We start from the raw sequence: 14,590 nt of genomic DNA on the forward strand, positions 1-14,590 counted from the left end.
AAAATAAGACCTGTCCCACCTGTGTTGAGTAAATGGTATCAGATCACACAGTGTTTTGTTGCTGTCACGTCATGAAGGTTTTATCCAAGGTTGTTTTTGAATTGCAGATGAGATAGAAATCCTTCTTGGAGGAAGAGTGTGAGAGAGAAAATGGTCCAATCCAACGTCCCGGGGGACGTTGGGATTGGACCATTTTCTCTCTCACACTCTTCCTCCAAGAAGATTCTGATCTCATCCTGCAATTCAAACAACCTGGATAAAACCTTCATACGTGACAGCAACAAAACATCTGTGTGATCTGATCCCATTTACTCACACAGTGTGGACAGGTCTTATTTTGATGTAGTTTACTGTGGCAGTGATGTCTGTCATTATATCACTCAGCTCTCGGTGTATCATACAGTGTGTCCACTGCACATTGGGGGAAACGCTCTTTACTAGCTCTTGCAGCCCTCCTCATTTCTCAGCCATTGCCTGGGCCCCATCTGTGCAGATCCCCACACAGTCCTCCAGCTTCAGATCAGCCTCTTTCAAGTAAGTGTCAATGATTTTGAACAGTTTGTCTGCAGTGCCTCTGTTTGTTACTTGGCAGAAAAGCAAATCCTCCTTAAAATCATCAGCATCAATAAATCTGACATATGTTATTAATAAACAGTCTTTGTTGCTGTCAGTCACTTCATCTATCTGCACAGTAAACCGGCTGTCTCCAATCAATTAATCTGCTCTTCTATATCTTTTGACATTTCATAAATGCTCCTCCAGATATTATTGTTTGACAGAGGGATAGCCTTTAGTTTGCTGGTTGTTGCTTCATCAGTCATAGTTGAAACCAGATCAGTAACAGAAGGAAGAATTAATTCCTCAGCTACAGTGTGCAGCTTTTTACACTGAGCAGCTCTGTAAGCTACTTTATAGGAGGCAAGTTGAGCATTTGAAGGCACAGATGCTGCTTTAGTAAAGCTTCTGTTTTGCGCGACAGTTTTCCTCTGAAGAAATCAACAGGCTTGGCTTTGTGTTGGGATGTGAAGTCTCCAAGTGGCGTCTTAACGTGTTCGGCTTCATACTGTCACAAGCTAATATTTTGAGACATTGTACTGTAGAAGTCAAGGTCGATATGTGAATCGTCATATTTTCTTGTCTTTGTTCTGGTAGTTGTGACGTTTGATGTAGATTCATCGTCTGTTTTACGGTTATCTGACAGTTCTCTCACAAACATATCCATGGTTTGCTAGCAGTGCAGAACCATGTTTTTAGTGTTTAATGTGTAATAAAGGGACAAAAGTCTGTCCACCATAATTCTGCCAGATTTAACAGGGATCCTTGTTTCTGCAGATATTCTGAGGTCATCAATGATAATTGTCGATGTGAGGAAGAACATGTTTGAAACATCTCTGCAATAAAATGATTAAAAAACTGTTTCTCTTCCACTCAAAAATGCACAGATATAATAAATATGGGATTTAAACAAATATAAATTAAAATTTAAACTTTTTGTCATTTCACTGCGCATCAGAAGAATGGACATGTTTCAGAATGAATACAGGATGTAAAGAATATAAATACCTTTGAAAATAATCTTGTAAAAATTAATCTAATCTAATCTGGAGAGTGTTTTTTTATTGATGACTTTCACTTTCGGTATGGACTTCGACTGATGGCTCAGCAAGAGTTTGAGCTGTCGAGGGAACTCGAACAAAACTTCATTGGTGCGATCAGGAGTATTGATTATTTGGAAGCAGGAGAACGCGAACTGACGTCAAAAACTGGTTATTGATCATCCGCAGGTGAGTGTCTGTTTAGATCATTTTGATAACGTCATATCTCTGACTGATTACTCGGGCAGGTGTTAATATGTCTCTGTCTCTGGACTGATTTTGTCACCGTGGGTCTCAACTTGCACGAGACGGTCACGAAGCCCAACAGATGTCAAGTTGAGATCAAAGTGAATGGTCGGTTCAGAAACAGATCAATGATTTTCTCTGGTTAATTACTGTAATTAATTTACTGCGACTCCAGGCTGAATATTCGCTTTCCTAAAGATGTAAATGAGGAAGAAAAGTAGGAGGAAATGGCGACCGTTATAAAGTAGTCGACATTTGTTTCTGAGAAGTTAAAGGATACCGTTAGAGTCCGTGTTTAAACTTAAAAATATTTAATTAAATTTTTTTGTGAGCCTGAGTAAGGTTAAGCTTTAATTGGCTTTTTTTCCTGATCAATAGCGTTAATGTCAGTGGTGATTCCGCCATTTCAGATATCAGTGGTTAGAAGCAGGAAGAAGAGTTACAGAAAACGTGGCTCAGGAAAGTTTTGTCAGAGTCAGCTGCTTTATGAAAAGTGAAATGTTTCATTTGAAGAGTTAAATGTGTGGAGCGTAAGTGACTGGACACATGGGCTTCAGTGAAGAAGCCACAACAGTCAGTGTAGGTACCACAGCTGCCACAGCTAAATAAATTATTTACAAAGTTTTAAATAAAGGGAAGTGGGGACTGTAACTGCACTGTTGTCAGTCTTCGTCTGATGGTGATGATGTGGACGTGTTACAGAGCAGAAACACTCTTCACTGCAGAGACATTAACTAAACACTTGATGATGAGTTAGTTATGGTCTGAGTTTAGTGTGAGAGAAGCTAAACTCTATTTCCTTTTCCCTGCAGCTCAGTTAGTCTCTGATGTTCTCAGCAGAGTTGACGATGGCGGCTGCAGCACCAGGTGAGTCAGTGAAGCGTCGTATTTTATTTCATACTTGCAGTTAAATGGAAAATCCTGTGATCTGAACCACATGATGCAGCATGTTGAGTTCTCCTCAGGCCTGAATCTGAGGCCCTTCCTCATACACTGGTTCCTGCTACAAACACCTGGAGAAGATTAAGACAAACATTGAAAGAATGAAAGAAGCAAATTTAGTAACAAGCAGGAAACAGTTAGTATTGTCACAGATCATTACACTTTCTGATTAATTATTTGTTTTGCATCTTGTATCTCACAGGAGACATGAGCTGTACGAGTTTATTCTTTGAGACCTTTTATTTACAGTTGGAGAACAGATTACACATGCATCCTTTAGAAACAGCTGCATTTACATCTTTTCAACATCTGGATAAAATGTGCAGTCAGATCTCAACCTGTCCCTCCTTAGATGTGTTTACACTTTTAACTGGGAAATGATCCGATCCGTTCAATGAGCTCATGAACTGACTCTGTAACTAGGACCTGTAGGATCCAACCCAAGTGAACCTATTACCACTACTACCCATACTACAATAACTACTGCAGTTTGTTTAGTCTAAAACAACACATTAACTACCGTCTCATCTCTGTCCTTCTTCCCATGGGGCATGGTCTGTCTGCTGGCAACACATGACTCACAGGATTGGCACAGTCAGAGACAGAAACACATATTTCTGAATAATTGAATTAAAAAAACAGGAAGAAAATCAACTCCTGAAAATTTACTTTAGTTTACAGTTAATTATACATCAATAGCAAATATGGTTGAAACATGTTAAACCATATTAACATTCATCATATAGATGTTTTTAATAAATGTACATGTACAACTTTTACTCTGAGTATTTCATGTATGTTATGAACTTATATCTTCGTATATCCAGAGGATGTATTTATGTGATAATGAAATGTCCTCTTATAGGTGACATATATGGCAACATCACTCTTTATATAGGGACATATACTGTATGTCATATCTTACATTTCTTTATGGGCTGTTAGTTTCATCATTTCAATTCAGTGGGTTTTACAAATTTCACATAACTAATTAACTAATTAACACATGAGCTGTTCTTCTTAATGAAGTGAGTGAGAGTTGAAATATTTGTTGCCTTGATACAAACCCTTGAATAAATCTGTTAGTGGACCAGTAGAGGGCGGTGTGCGTCAACAGGTTGTTCTGTTACTGTGGGAGTAGTTGTTGTTTTTACAAAGACAGCGCCTGCTGTGTCACAGACAGACTTTCTGACATGTCAGTGTTTCCTGAACATACATTCACTTTATTAGGTACACCTGTACAGTCTAATGCAATCTAATACAACTGTTCTGCCATAAATACAGCCGATATTTGCAATATACACCCTGTATATAACTGTCTGTGTATCCTGTATCCTCTACAATGTTATTGTTATAACCAGACCTACTACAGTGCAAATGCAAAGATGACTGTATGAATATTGACATGTCTGTGTCTTCACAGTGACAGGTGATGAGCAGCCTCTGAAGTGCAGTGACAGCTTTGAACTTCTGCCTCCTCACAGTGAGTCAAACTGAACTGAGACAGAATAAGTTAAATATTATTATGTATAACCTGTAAGTCCTTATAAAAGAAGTAGTGATACCCTCACACATGTTAATTCAGTTTAATTAGCCTTTTCTTATTCAGTGTTTTGTCTTTCAGTGTCTGAGCTGAGGGTTGTTCTGCTGGGGAACAGCTGGTCTGAGAGGAGTTCAGTGGGGAACTTCATCCTGGGAGAGACTGAGTTCAACACTGAGGAAGAACCAGACTGCTGTCAGAGAGTCAGTGGACAGCTGAAGGAGAAAGAAATAGTTCTCATCAACACCCCAGATCTGCTTCATTACAACATCTCTCAACACAAACTGACAGAACATGTGGAGGACTGTGTGGAACTCTCTGCTCCTGGACCTCATGTGTTCCTGCTGGTTCTACAGCCTAAAGACTTGACTGAGGAACACAAACTGAGGCTCTGCAGAGTCCTTCAACTCTTCAGTGATTGATCATTTGATCATTCACTGGTTCTGATATCAACACCCAGAGAGGAGCCACCGGGTTTCATTATGAAATATATGCAACATCCACCGTTAAGAGATCTCTCTCTTAAATTAAATCGAAGGCAACTGGACTTGTATTTGTCTGTGGAAGACGTTTCGCCTCTTATCCAAGCGGCTTCATCAGTTCATCATGTATTGGTCTCTCTAGTCCGCACTAGTCTGACCAAGAAAATGGAGAAGGACCCAGGTATTTAACCTCTTGTGGGTGGGTCCACCAAAGTACCTGTGAAAGTACTGGTTTCACCTGACCATTGTTGTGGTCTCATGTGGACGACCGTCGTTAGGGGTCAGGTGACCCTGTTGTTGTCCCCTGTGAACGACAGTCGTTAGGGTCAGGTGAGCCCCTGGTGGATGACGATCGTTGAGAGTCGTCTGAGGTTATGTTGTTGACCCTCCTGGGTATCGATGAAAGGGCGACATTGTAGATGGGGGATAGATGGTGTCGCAGACCACCTCCCCTGTTTAGCGATGGCCTCTCCACTTTTACATAGATGGCTTCCTTGACTCCCCTTTCAAACCATCTGTCCTCCCTGTCCAAGATTTTGACATTGCTGTCTTCAAAGGAGTGTGCCTTTTCCTTTAGGTGGGAGTAGACAGCTGAGACAGGGCCTGAAGAGTTTGCCCTCCTGTGTTGGGCCATACGTTTGTTTAAAGGTTGTTTAGTTTCCCCAATATATAGGTCATTGCAATCCTCACTGCATTTGACCGCATATATCAGGTTGCTTTTCTGATTGTGTGGTGTTTTGTCTTTGGGGTGTACCAGTTTCTGCCTGAGTGTGTTACTGGGTTTGAAACATACAGGGATTTGATGTTTGTTAAAAATCCTCCGGAGTTTCTCTGAGACCCCAGACACGTATGGAATGACTATATTTCTGCGTTTATCTTGCATTTTCTCAGCATCCTCCATGTTGGTATTCTTTCTGGAGCGTGTTGTTGTTTTGCCAAAGGTCCAACTCGGATAGCCACAAGTTTTCAGAGCTCCCTTTAGATGTTTGTGCTCTTCTGCTTGGGCCCGAGTGGAGGTTGGTATGTTGTCAGCCCTGTGTTGCAAGGTTCTGATAACACCCAGTTTGTGCTCCAGTGGATGATGTGAGTTAAAGAGAAGGTATTGGTCTGTGTGCGTGGGCTTCCTGTATACTCCAATGTGAAGGCTCCTGTCCCCAGCAAGGTGGACATCACAGTCAAGGAAAGGTAGGTGGTTGTCTTTGACATCCTCTCTTGTGAATTTGATGTTCTTGTCCACTGAGTTGATGTGTTGGGTAAAGGCTTGTAGATCTTGTGTTTTAATCTTTACCCATGTGTCATCCACATACCTAAACCAATGGCTTGGTGGAGTTCCCTTGAAGGAGTTGAGGGCCTTTCGCTCTACCATTTCCATGTATAGATTGGCCACAATGGGGGACACAGGTGAGCCCATAGCACAGCCGTGCTTTTGTCTGTAGAAATTGCCGTTAAACTGGAAATATGTGGTTGTGAGGCATAAATCCAGTAACTGGCAAATCTGATCTGGTTTGAGGTTTGTTCTGTCATGTAGTGTGTGATCTTGTTTCAAATGATTCCTCACAGTTTCCACTGCCTCCATGGTTGGAATACAGGTGAATAAGGAGGTCACATCGTATGACACCATGGTTTCATCTTGTGCCATTTTCAAGCCTTTGATTTTATTTACAAAGTCTAACGAGTTCCGGACATGATGTGGTGTGTTCCCAACCAAGGGGGCTAAGATGTTGGCTACAAGCTTAGCGATATTGTAGGTTACTGAATTGATGCTGCTTACGATGGGTCGGAGTGGTGCCCCTTCCTTATGGACCTTGGGGAGTCCATATAGGCATGGGATGGCGTCCTGAGGATAGAGACGGAGGTATTGTGGCCGGTCAAAGGCTCCATCTTGTTGTAGTTTTTGGAGGCATTCAATGACCTTTCTTTTGTAGCCACTGGACGGGTCTCGCTTCAATATTTCATAGGTGTTAGTGTCATTTAAAAGAGTGGCAACCTTGATGAAGCCGCTTGGATAAGAGGCGAAACGTCTTCCACAGACAAATACAAGTCCAGTTGCCTTCGATTTAATTTAAGAGAGAGATTACTATGACCTGGACGAATGAGAACATTCACAAACCGTTAAGAGACATTGTAAATAAATGTAGATCCAGGTTGTTGTGGCACAAGAACCTTGGACATCAACAGCTGTTAACACATCTGGATCGAGTGGTGAAGGAGAACAATGGAGTTCATGTGAGCTGTGATGTTTTTAAAGATGCACCATCAGTCTCATGGAGAGGTCATCAAGGAGAAGGAGTCAGTGTCAAGCTGGATCCTACTAAAGCTCCAGGTAAGTGCAGAAACAATCTTTATATTTCATTAATACGACTCACCAATTATCAGCTTTGAATATTGAGTTAAAGGTGTTTTCAGTTAATTATGTTTTATTGTTATAGGGGCAGGATATTCCATGTCAGGTTTATTGTCTTCAACAATAAACTATATCCCCAACTGTAAGGACACTTCCAAATGATTATCATCAGTTAGAGATCTAGGAGAAAGTTCATTTACTGTGATTAATATTGATTTTATTTTTTAACAGGGATGAAACCTTGGTCTACATCACAGACTCCATCATCAGTCCAAAGCACAAGCCACCAGTGTAAGTGAATTAATAATTATCAGACAAAAGTTTCAGTTTCAACTCCTCACTTTGTCCAATTTTAATCAACTTCCTACAAAATTATAAAACATGATTGAGATATTCACCCAGGTCCCAGTTTAATAGGTAAACCTAGTTAAACTAATTAGATCTAATACAAAATGTACTTTTGTTATTTTGCTTACACTCAATGATATAAATGGTGTAGACAACATTAAAGAAACACCTGTCAGTATATCTTAATATAATTCAAATTACATCTTCCAAAATGAGTATTGCAGGATTGTTGGAATACACTGCATTTGTTTTAGCTAGGTGTTCCTAATAAACTGACATGTGAGTGTCTTTTAGGTCCTAATGTGTAAGACAGTAAAACATGAATAACAATGAATCTGCACCAGTTGCAGTGCAGAGTGTTTATGATGCACATAAGGAAAATACATGTCACCACATATAGCTATGCAAGTTCAGAACCATATTCTTCAGTTCAGTAGAGCATCAGCATCTAGTCTTATAATCACTTTCAGAGATGAGTCCAATGTGAGCAACTCCTGAACTCAACAGACACATACTCTGAAGTTTGGAGAACTTGAGGAGGAAGCCTGAGTCATTGTCCTGGGACAGATCGTTGAGGTAGTTAAAGGTGCAGAGGGGAAACTCTCCCTGAGTGGAGAGAGACTCTGGATGTTGTTGAGCTGTCTTCATTGACATGCCTCTTCAGTGTGATGTGTAGGTCATGGACAGTGGACAGATTCGTTTTCATCAATCTACCTGCAGTTTCCTAGTATCTGAACTCAGGTTCACTCACCTGTTGACACCAACTCCAACTTGTGACATTTCTTCTCTGTTTTCTTTCAGTGTCTGAACTCAGGATTGTTCTGGTGGGAAAAAGTGACGACAAAAAGTCAAAGCTGTGTGACTTTATCCTAAAGAATCTGAGTTCTCTCCAAAAACAACATGAGGTCATCAGTGGAGATCGGAGAGGAAAACCATTAACAGTGGTGAAAGCTCCAGACATGTTCAGTCTGTCTGTGGAAGCAGTGATAGAAGAGGTGAAGAAGTGTGAGACTCTTTGTTCTCCTGGACCAAATGTTCTGCTGCTGTTAGTGAAACCTTCTGATTTCACTGAGGAGAACAGACGAACACTGAAGTTCATCCTGAGTCTGTTTGGTCCAGATGCTTTTAAACACTCAATGGTCGTCATGACAGAGAAGAAGAGTGGAACACGACACACTGTCAACCAGCTGCTTCGAGACTGTGGAGGAAGACTCTACAACATGTTTGAAGATAAACACCAACTGTTGATGGAGAAGATTGAGAACATTGTGTGTGAAAACAAAGAAACCTTCCTCACCTTCTCTGAAGAGCCTGAACACATGAAACCAGCTTTAAACCTGGTTCTGTGTGGGAGGAGAGGAGCAGGGAAGACTTCAGCAGCCGAGGCCATTTTAGGTCAGACAGAGCTTCATTCAGTCTCCAGCTCATCAGAGTGTGTTAAACATCAGGGAGAGGTGAGAGGATGTCAGGTTTCCCTGGTGGAGCTTCCTGCCTTGTATGGAAAACCTCAGGAGGAAGTGATGGAGGAATCACTCAGGTGTATCTCCCTCTGTGATCCTGAGGGCGTCCATGCCTTCATCCTGGTCCTACCTGTGGGTCCCCTCACTGATGAAGACAAGGGAGAGTTAGAGACCATCCAGAACACATTCAGCTCTGGAGTCAATGACTTCACCATGATTCTGTTCACTGTGGAGTCAGATCCTGCAGCTCCAGCTGTTGTTGACTTTATAAGAAAGAACAGAGACATCCAGGAGCTGCTTCAGAGCTGTGGAGGAAGATCTGTTGTCAACATCAAGGACAAGCAGCAGATCTCTGAGGTTTTGGATAGTTTAGAAAAAAAGAGACTCGACAAAGAAAAACCATCCAGCTACACAACTGAGACGTTTGCACTTGCACAAATAGGGAAGATCATAAAACAAGAGAAACACATCATCACACTGCAGACTGAACTTGAGAACTGGAGAACAAAAGGCAAAGTCAATTGTAAGTACTATAAAAAGCACTTTATTAGGTACACCTGTTGCGTGTGTGTGTGTGTGTGTGTGTGTGTGTGTGTGTGTGTGTGTGTGTGTATATGTGTATATGTATCAGTGCAGTTGATGTAATAAGTTTTCTCAGGGTCATTGAATCTATTGGCTCTGTCTGCTGTCTACAGCTACGTCTCCAGCAATTTCTTCAACAGTAGAAAACAATCAAATTTTTGAGAAATTTCAGTCTGACCCATGAGCATCACAGCATGAGACCCCCCCCACCCCCACCCCCACCCCAATGACCTTTAATAGCTGCTGATGATGGGATGTGCTCAGTCTTTTCTCCTCTGGACATTATCGCTGCCTTTGATACTGTCGACCACAACAGTGTCATGTTTTAGAGAAACAGGATGGAGGACCTGAATGCAGAACATGATCAGCAGATGACAGTTCTTAGATTTATTCAAACAATGAAACACAAAGGTTGACTGGATGGTGAGGCTGTCAAAGGTTAGAACTGAAGAACAGAACAAAGCCGTACAAATCAGGTAATCCAATCCAGTCAACGGCAGCAAGGAATATTTAGACCATTAATAATAATAATGAGACACAGGTGCAACACAAAGAAAATAATTTCAAAATAAAACAAGAAATAACAGAAAGTCACACAGGAACAGATCATCTGAAGCACTGGGTAGGAATATCAGGCACAGCTTCAGAATGGTTCTCTTCATGACTGTTGTTATGGCTGTTTCAAACACTGAACATAATAATGGACACAACACCAGAATGAAGTTTACGACTTTAAAGTTTATTGAAAATAGATGGGTGACACTGAAAAGAAAACAGAGACCTTGTACCACAAAGGTGCTGCTGCAACAGGAGGGAGAGAGAGAGAGAGCTGAAACAAAGGGCCGGCCTAAACAGACTCAGCCCACTAGTCAGCACAGGTGTGTGTCAATCAGGTGATCCACCTACAGGATCAACAGGAAACACCAAAATAAAACAGAATCCAACACTATGTAACACTGTCAATCTGGAAGTTCTGTCTCTCCATTAATGGCCACATTATCTTTTCTCTTGCTGTGTAACACTTTCCAAACCCAGTGTATCGTGCAGTCTATGTAGAGTTCAGACTGTCAGCACTTAAAGTAACTTCAGGTCTTCTCATTTCACAGGTGATGATGGGAACCAGAGCCCAGAGTGTCTCAGGATCGTGCTGATAGGAAAGACTGGAAGTGGAAAGAGCTCTTCAGGAAACACCATTCTGGGAAGAGAGGAGTTTAAATCTGCACTGAGTCAAACATCAGTCACCAAGTTTTGTCAGAAAGAACAGGGTGAAGTGGACGGTCGTCCTGTTGTTGTGGTCGACACTCCTGATCTGTTTGACAATAGTTTTTCCCATGAAGAGGTTAATGAGGAGCTGGTGAAGTGTATCAGTCTTCTGGCTCCAGGAGCACATGTCTTCCTGTTGGTGTTACAGATCGGCAGATTCACACCAGAGGAGAAGGAGACACTGAAACTCATCAAGGAAGTCTTTGGGAAGAATTCAGAGTCGTTCACCATCATTCTTTTCACAAGAGGAGATTCACTGGAACACAAGAAGCTGTCGATTGAAGAATACATCAAAAATAAATGCGAAGATTCCTTTAAGATGCTGATCTCTGACTGTGGAGGAAGATACCATGTGTTTAACAACTATGACGAACAAAACCGCAGACAAGTCAGTGAGCTGATAAACAAGATCGACACCATGCTGAAGGAAAATGGAGGCAGCTGCTACATCAACGCGATGCTGCAAGAGGCTGAAGCAGCGATACAGAAGGAAATGAAGAGGATCCTGAAGGAGAAGGAAGAGATGAAGAGAGAGAGGGAGGAACCAGGTAGAAAACATGAGGAAGAAAAGGAAGACATGAAAAGAAGAATGGAAGAAGAGAGAGCAAAAACTGAACAAGAGAGAAAACTGAGAGATGAACAACTTAAAGAAATGCAGGAGAAGATAGAGAAGGAGCGTGAGCAGACACAGAAGGAACAGGAGAAGAGAGAAGAAGAAGACAGGAAGAAGAAACAACAGGAAGAAACTCAACGACAGGAGTGGGAACAAAAAATTAAAGACCTGAAGAGCAAAATAAGATCTGAAGCAGAATCAAAGGAAATCTTTAAAAGAAAGCTGAAGGAGACTAAAGAGGAGATGAAAACACAACAGGACTGGGAGAAGGAACGAAACGAGTGGTGGGAAAAACGAAAACAAGAAGATGAACAGAGACGACGGGAGGAACAAACAAAACTTAGAAAGCTCCAAGAAGAATATGAGCAAGAGAGAGTGAAATCTGAAAACAAGAAAAAAGAAGAGGACAGAATGAGAAGAGAGCAGGAAGAGAAACTTAAAGAGATAGACAGAAAATATAAAACAGAAATAGAGAACATGAAGACGAAACATGAGGAGGGGGCGAGAAAACAAGCTGAAGAATTCAATGACTTCAGAGAGAAAACGGAGGAGGACTTTGCAGCTCTGATAGACAAACACATGAAGGAAGTGATGGATCTGAAGCAACAACATGAGAAACACATGCAGGAGAAACAGGAGGAAAATAAAAACTTAATGGAAAACAAAGAAAAGACTCTGAAACAAGACATGGACGAACTGCAGGACAAACACAAACAAGAGATGACCGACTTGATTCTGCTTCTTCTGACCCGAAAGAAAGAAAACAGGAGCAAAATAAGTTCAATGCAGAAAACACAAAGAAAAGAGATGGAGAACCTTATAAAAGAGCTTTCAATCGAAAACAGGAGACAAGAGAAGGAAGAACTGGACGAATTCAAGAAAAGACACAAAGAAGAAATGAAATCCTTGGACAGAGAACTTCAGAACCAAAGTAAAGAAGAGCAGAGGATGAGAAGGACTTTGCTGTCCATCGAACATGACCAAGAAATCAATGAGTGGAGACTGATAATTATGAACCAACAGCATCAGAAGCAGAAGGAAGAAGTGGACGAACTACAGAAAGAACATGAGCAGAAACTAAATAAATTCAAACAGGAACTCGTGGAAGAAAATAAAAGAAATGAGAAAGAAAAAATGGACGAGCTGCAGAAGAAACACGAAGCAGAGATAAAAGAGTTGAAACCACAAACCACGACCACAGATGAAGACGGTGACGGTGAAGAGCTGGAGGACCTGCAGAAGAAACATGAAAGAGAAATGAATGAACTGAAAGAGAAACTTCTGGCCCCAGAGAAGCAGGGATCCTGTCACATCTCATGAGCAAAACCAGCGAGGGTCCGAGCTGCTGCGTCCAGATCTGGGGAAACAGAAATCACATCACATTACATCAGATGAGCAAAAACAGAATTATTATACAGAGAATCAGTTGCCACTTTGTTGAGAGCAGAGACACAGTCTAGTAGAAGAGCATCCAGGTCATTATAGACGACAAGCCCCCACCACAGGTTTGTGGTGGGGGCTTGGTCTGCTAACTGGTCTGCTAGCAGCACAGCTAGCAGACCAAGAAGCTTTCCCTAAATAAAGGGGAAACAAAGGAGGCTCATGGTCTTCAGAAAGACCCTGGTTGACCACGCACAGTGGGTCAGCAGCGGTGGAGAAACCTCTGCATACACCTGTGTACTCAGGGCTGTGGTTCAGTACAATATGTAGGTATTAGTTAAGTTTTACCAGTTTGTCTGTGTCGTACTAAAACATCCTAGTTTTTTAACTTTGCATTTATCAGAGAACTATAATTATACTCAGGTTAAAGAGCACAGGAGTTCAGAGGAGGGGAGGTTATATACAGACCACAAATGCTCTCTTCTGTTTAAGGACGTTAAGGATCCTGCAGTTCTCATGTTCACCACAGGGTGTCAGTGTCTGTAAATGTCCCCCATGACAGGAGCCTCTGGTGTCAGACTGGTGTGACGGCAGATTTAATAATCACTTACATCAGGATTATTTCGACAGTCTGATGGACAACATGACCCAGAGCTGCCTCAGTGTTGTTGCTTTAATTTCATTAGAGCAACTTGTTGCCAGGTAAAGTTTATACTTTCCATCAATGATTTATACTAATAATTAAAATACTCTTTTCCCTTTTCTGTTGTAAATTTGTCTCAGTAGATTTATGTCTTTGATTATAATAAATATATTCTTTTTTTTGTTTGTTTTTACTGGAAAAGCCATTATAAATTGATTAATTAAATGTTGACTAATTTAAAGTATTAGCAGTAAAGTAGTAATTTAAAGAAGTACATTTTGAAAGAAAATCCAGTCCATTTTAAAATTCACTTAATTTAATTTTGAATTCAGTTGATTTCCTTTTTGTCATTGTGTTGTGTAAAACCTGTTATTTTAAAGCTACTTTACTTTATTTCATCAGGAAGTCACATTGAGATCAACGTCTTATTTACAAGAGAAACGTGAGTTCAGAAAATAAATGACAAAAAGAAATATTAAAAGAAGAAATACAGATTTCAAGTGATTTAAATCCACAGTCAGATACAGAATGTATTCAGACAAACAAGTGGACATGAGTTTATATAAACTGCTTTTAAATATACATTAAGATGCACAACCAGGTAGACAATAAGAAAAGTCAGAAAAGAGAATAAGTAAAACAGTTACAGTCAGTAATTAAAGTCGGTCAGACTTCTAACTAAACTTGTGGCCTGTTGATATCAGCGTGTCGAGTTTCAGTCTGTTCTGTACATTCAGCTCTTATTCCTGTGACCCAGAACAGATCCTGGATGTTTGTGATATTATTATTTTTTAAAGCTGAAGTATCGATCTCTAAAATGTTTTTGTTGTGGGAACAACAGCTGTTATTTTCCACCTCTGGAAAAATAAAATATTTTTAAGCATTTTTACATATTTAACATCATGAGAATGAAATCATGATATCAAAACATCCAGGATACAAATAATATACAGAAAAATTGTATATATATTTTATATATATTCAAAAAAAAAAAAGATTTGAACATTTAAACATTATAAATTAGCCCACAAACTAATATCCAAATCAACAGATTATATTCACATGACATTATAACAGGTTTATTAATGTTGTATAACAGTCAGTGTTTTAATATTTTACTGATGATCTTTAACGGTCTTTGGGGGACAGGGC

At 40.5% G+C, this 14,590-nt stretch overlaps 2 protein-coding genes across 2 annotated transcripts; both read left to right on the forward strand.

Annotated features, from left to right (window-relative positions):
* Positions 1 to 8,785: 8,785 nt before the first annotated feature.
* Positions 8,786 to 11,397, forward strand: LOC111239246 (GTPase IMAP family member 4-like; the record flags this gene model as incomplete). Its single annotated transcript, XM_022769084.1, has 3 exons — positions 8,786 to 9,190; positions 9,239 to 9,480; positions 10,646 to 11,397. Coding segments are annotated over exons 1-3 (1,368 nt in total), but the record flags the coding sequence as incomplete, so codon positions are not given.
* Positions 11,398 to 11,454: 57 nt separating this feature from the next.
* On the forward strand, positions 11,455 to 11,853 carry LOC111239248 (protein MNN4-like; the record flags this gene model as incomplete). Its single annotated transcript, XM_022769085.1, has 1 exon — positions 11,455 to 11,853. A coding segment is annotated over exon 1 (399 nt), but the record flags the coding sequence as incomplete, so codon positions are not given.
* Between the last annotated feature and the right edge of the window lie 2,737 nt (positions 11,854 to 14,590).

The sequence above is a fragment of the Seriola dumerili genome, unplaced genomic scaffold (assembly GCF_002260705.1).
Source record: "Seriola dumerili isolate Sdu_G_001 unplaced genomic scaffold, Sdu_1.0 BDQW01002177.1, whole genome shotgun sequence".
Taxonomy (NCBI): Eukaryota; Metazoa; Chordata; class Actinopteri; order Carangiformes; family Carangidae; genus Seriola; species Seriola dumerili.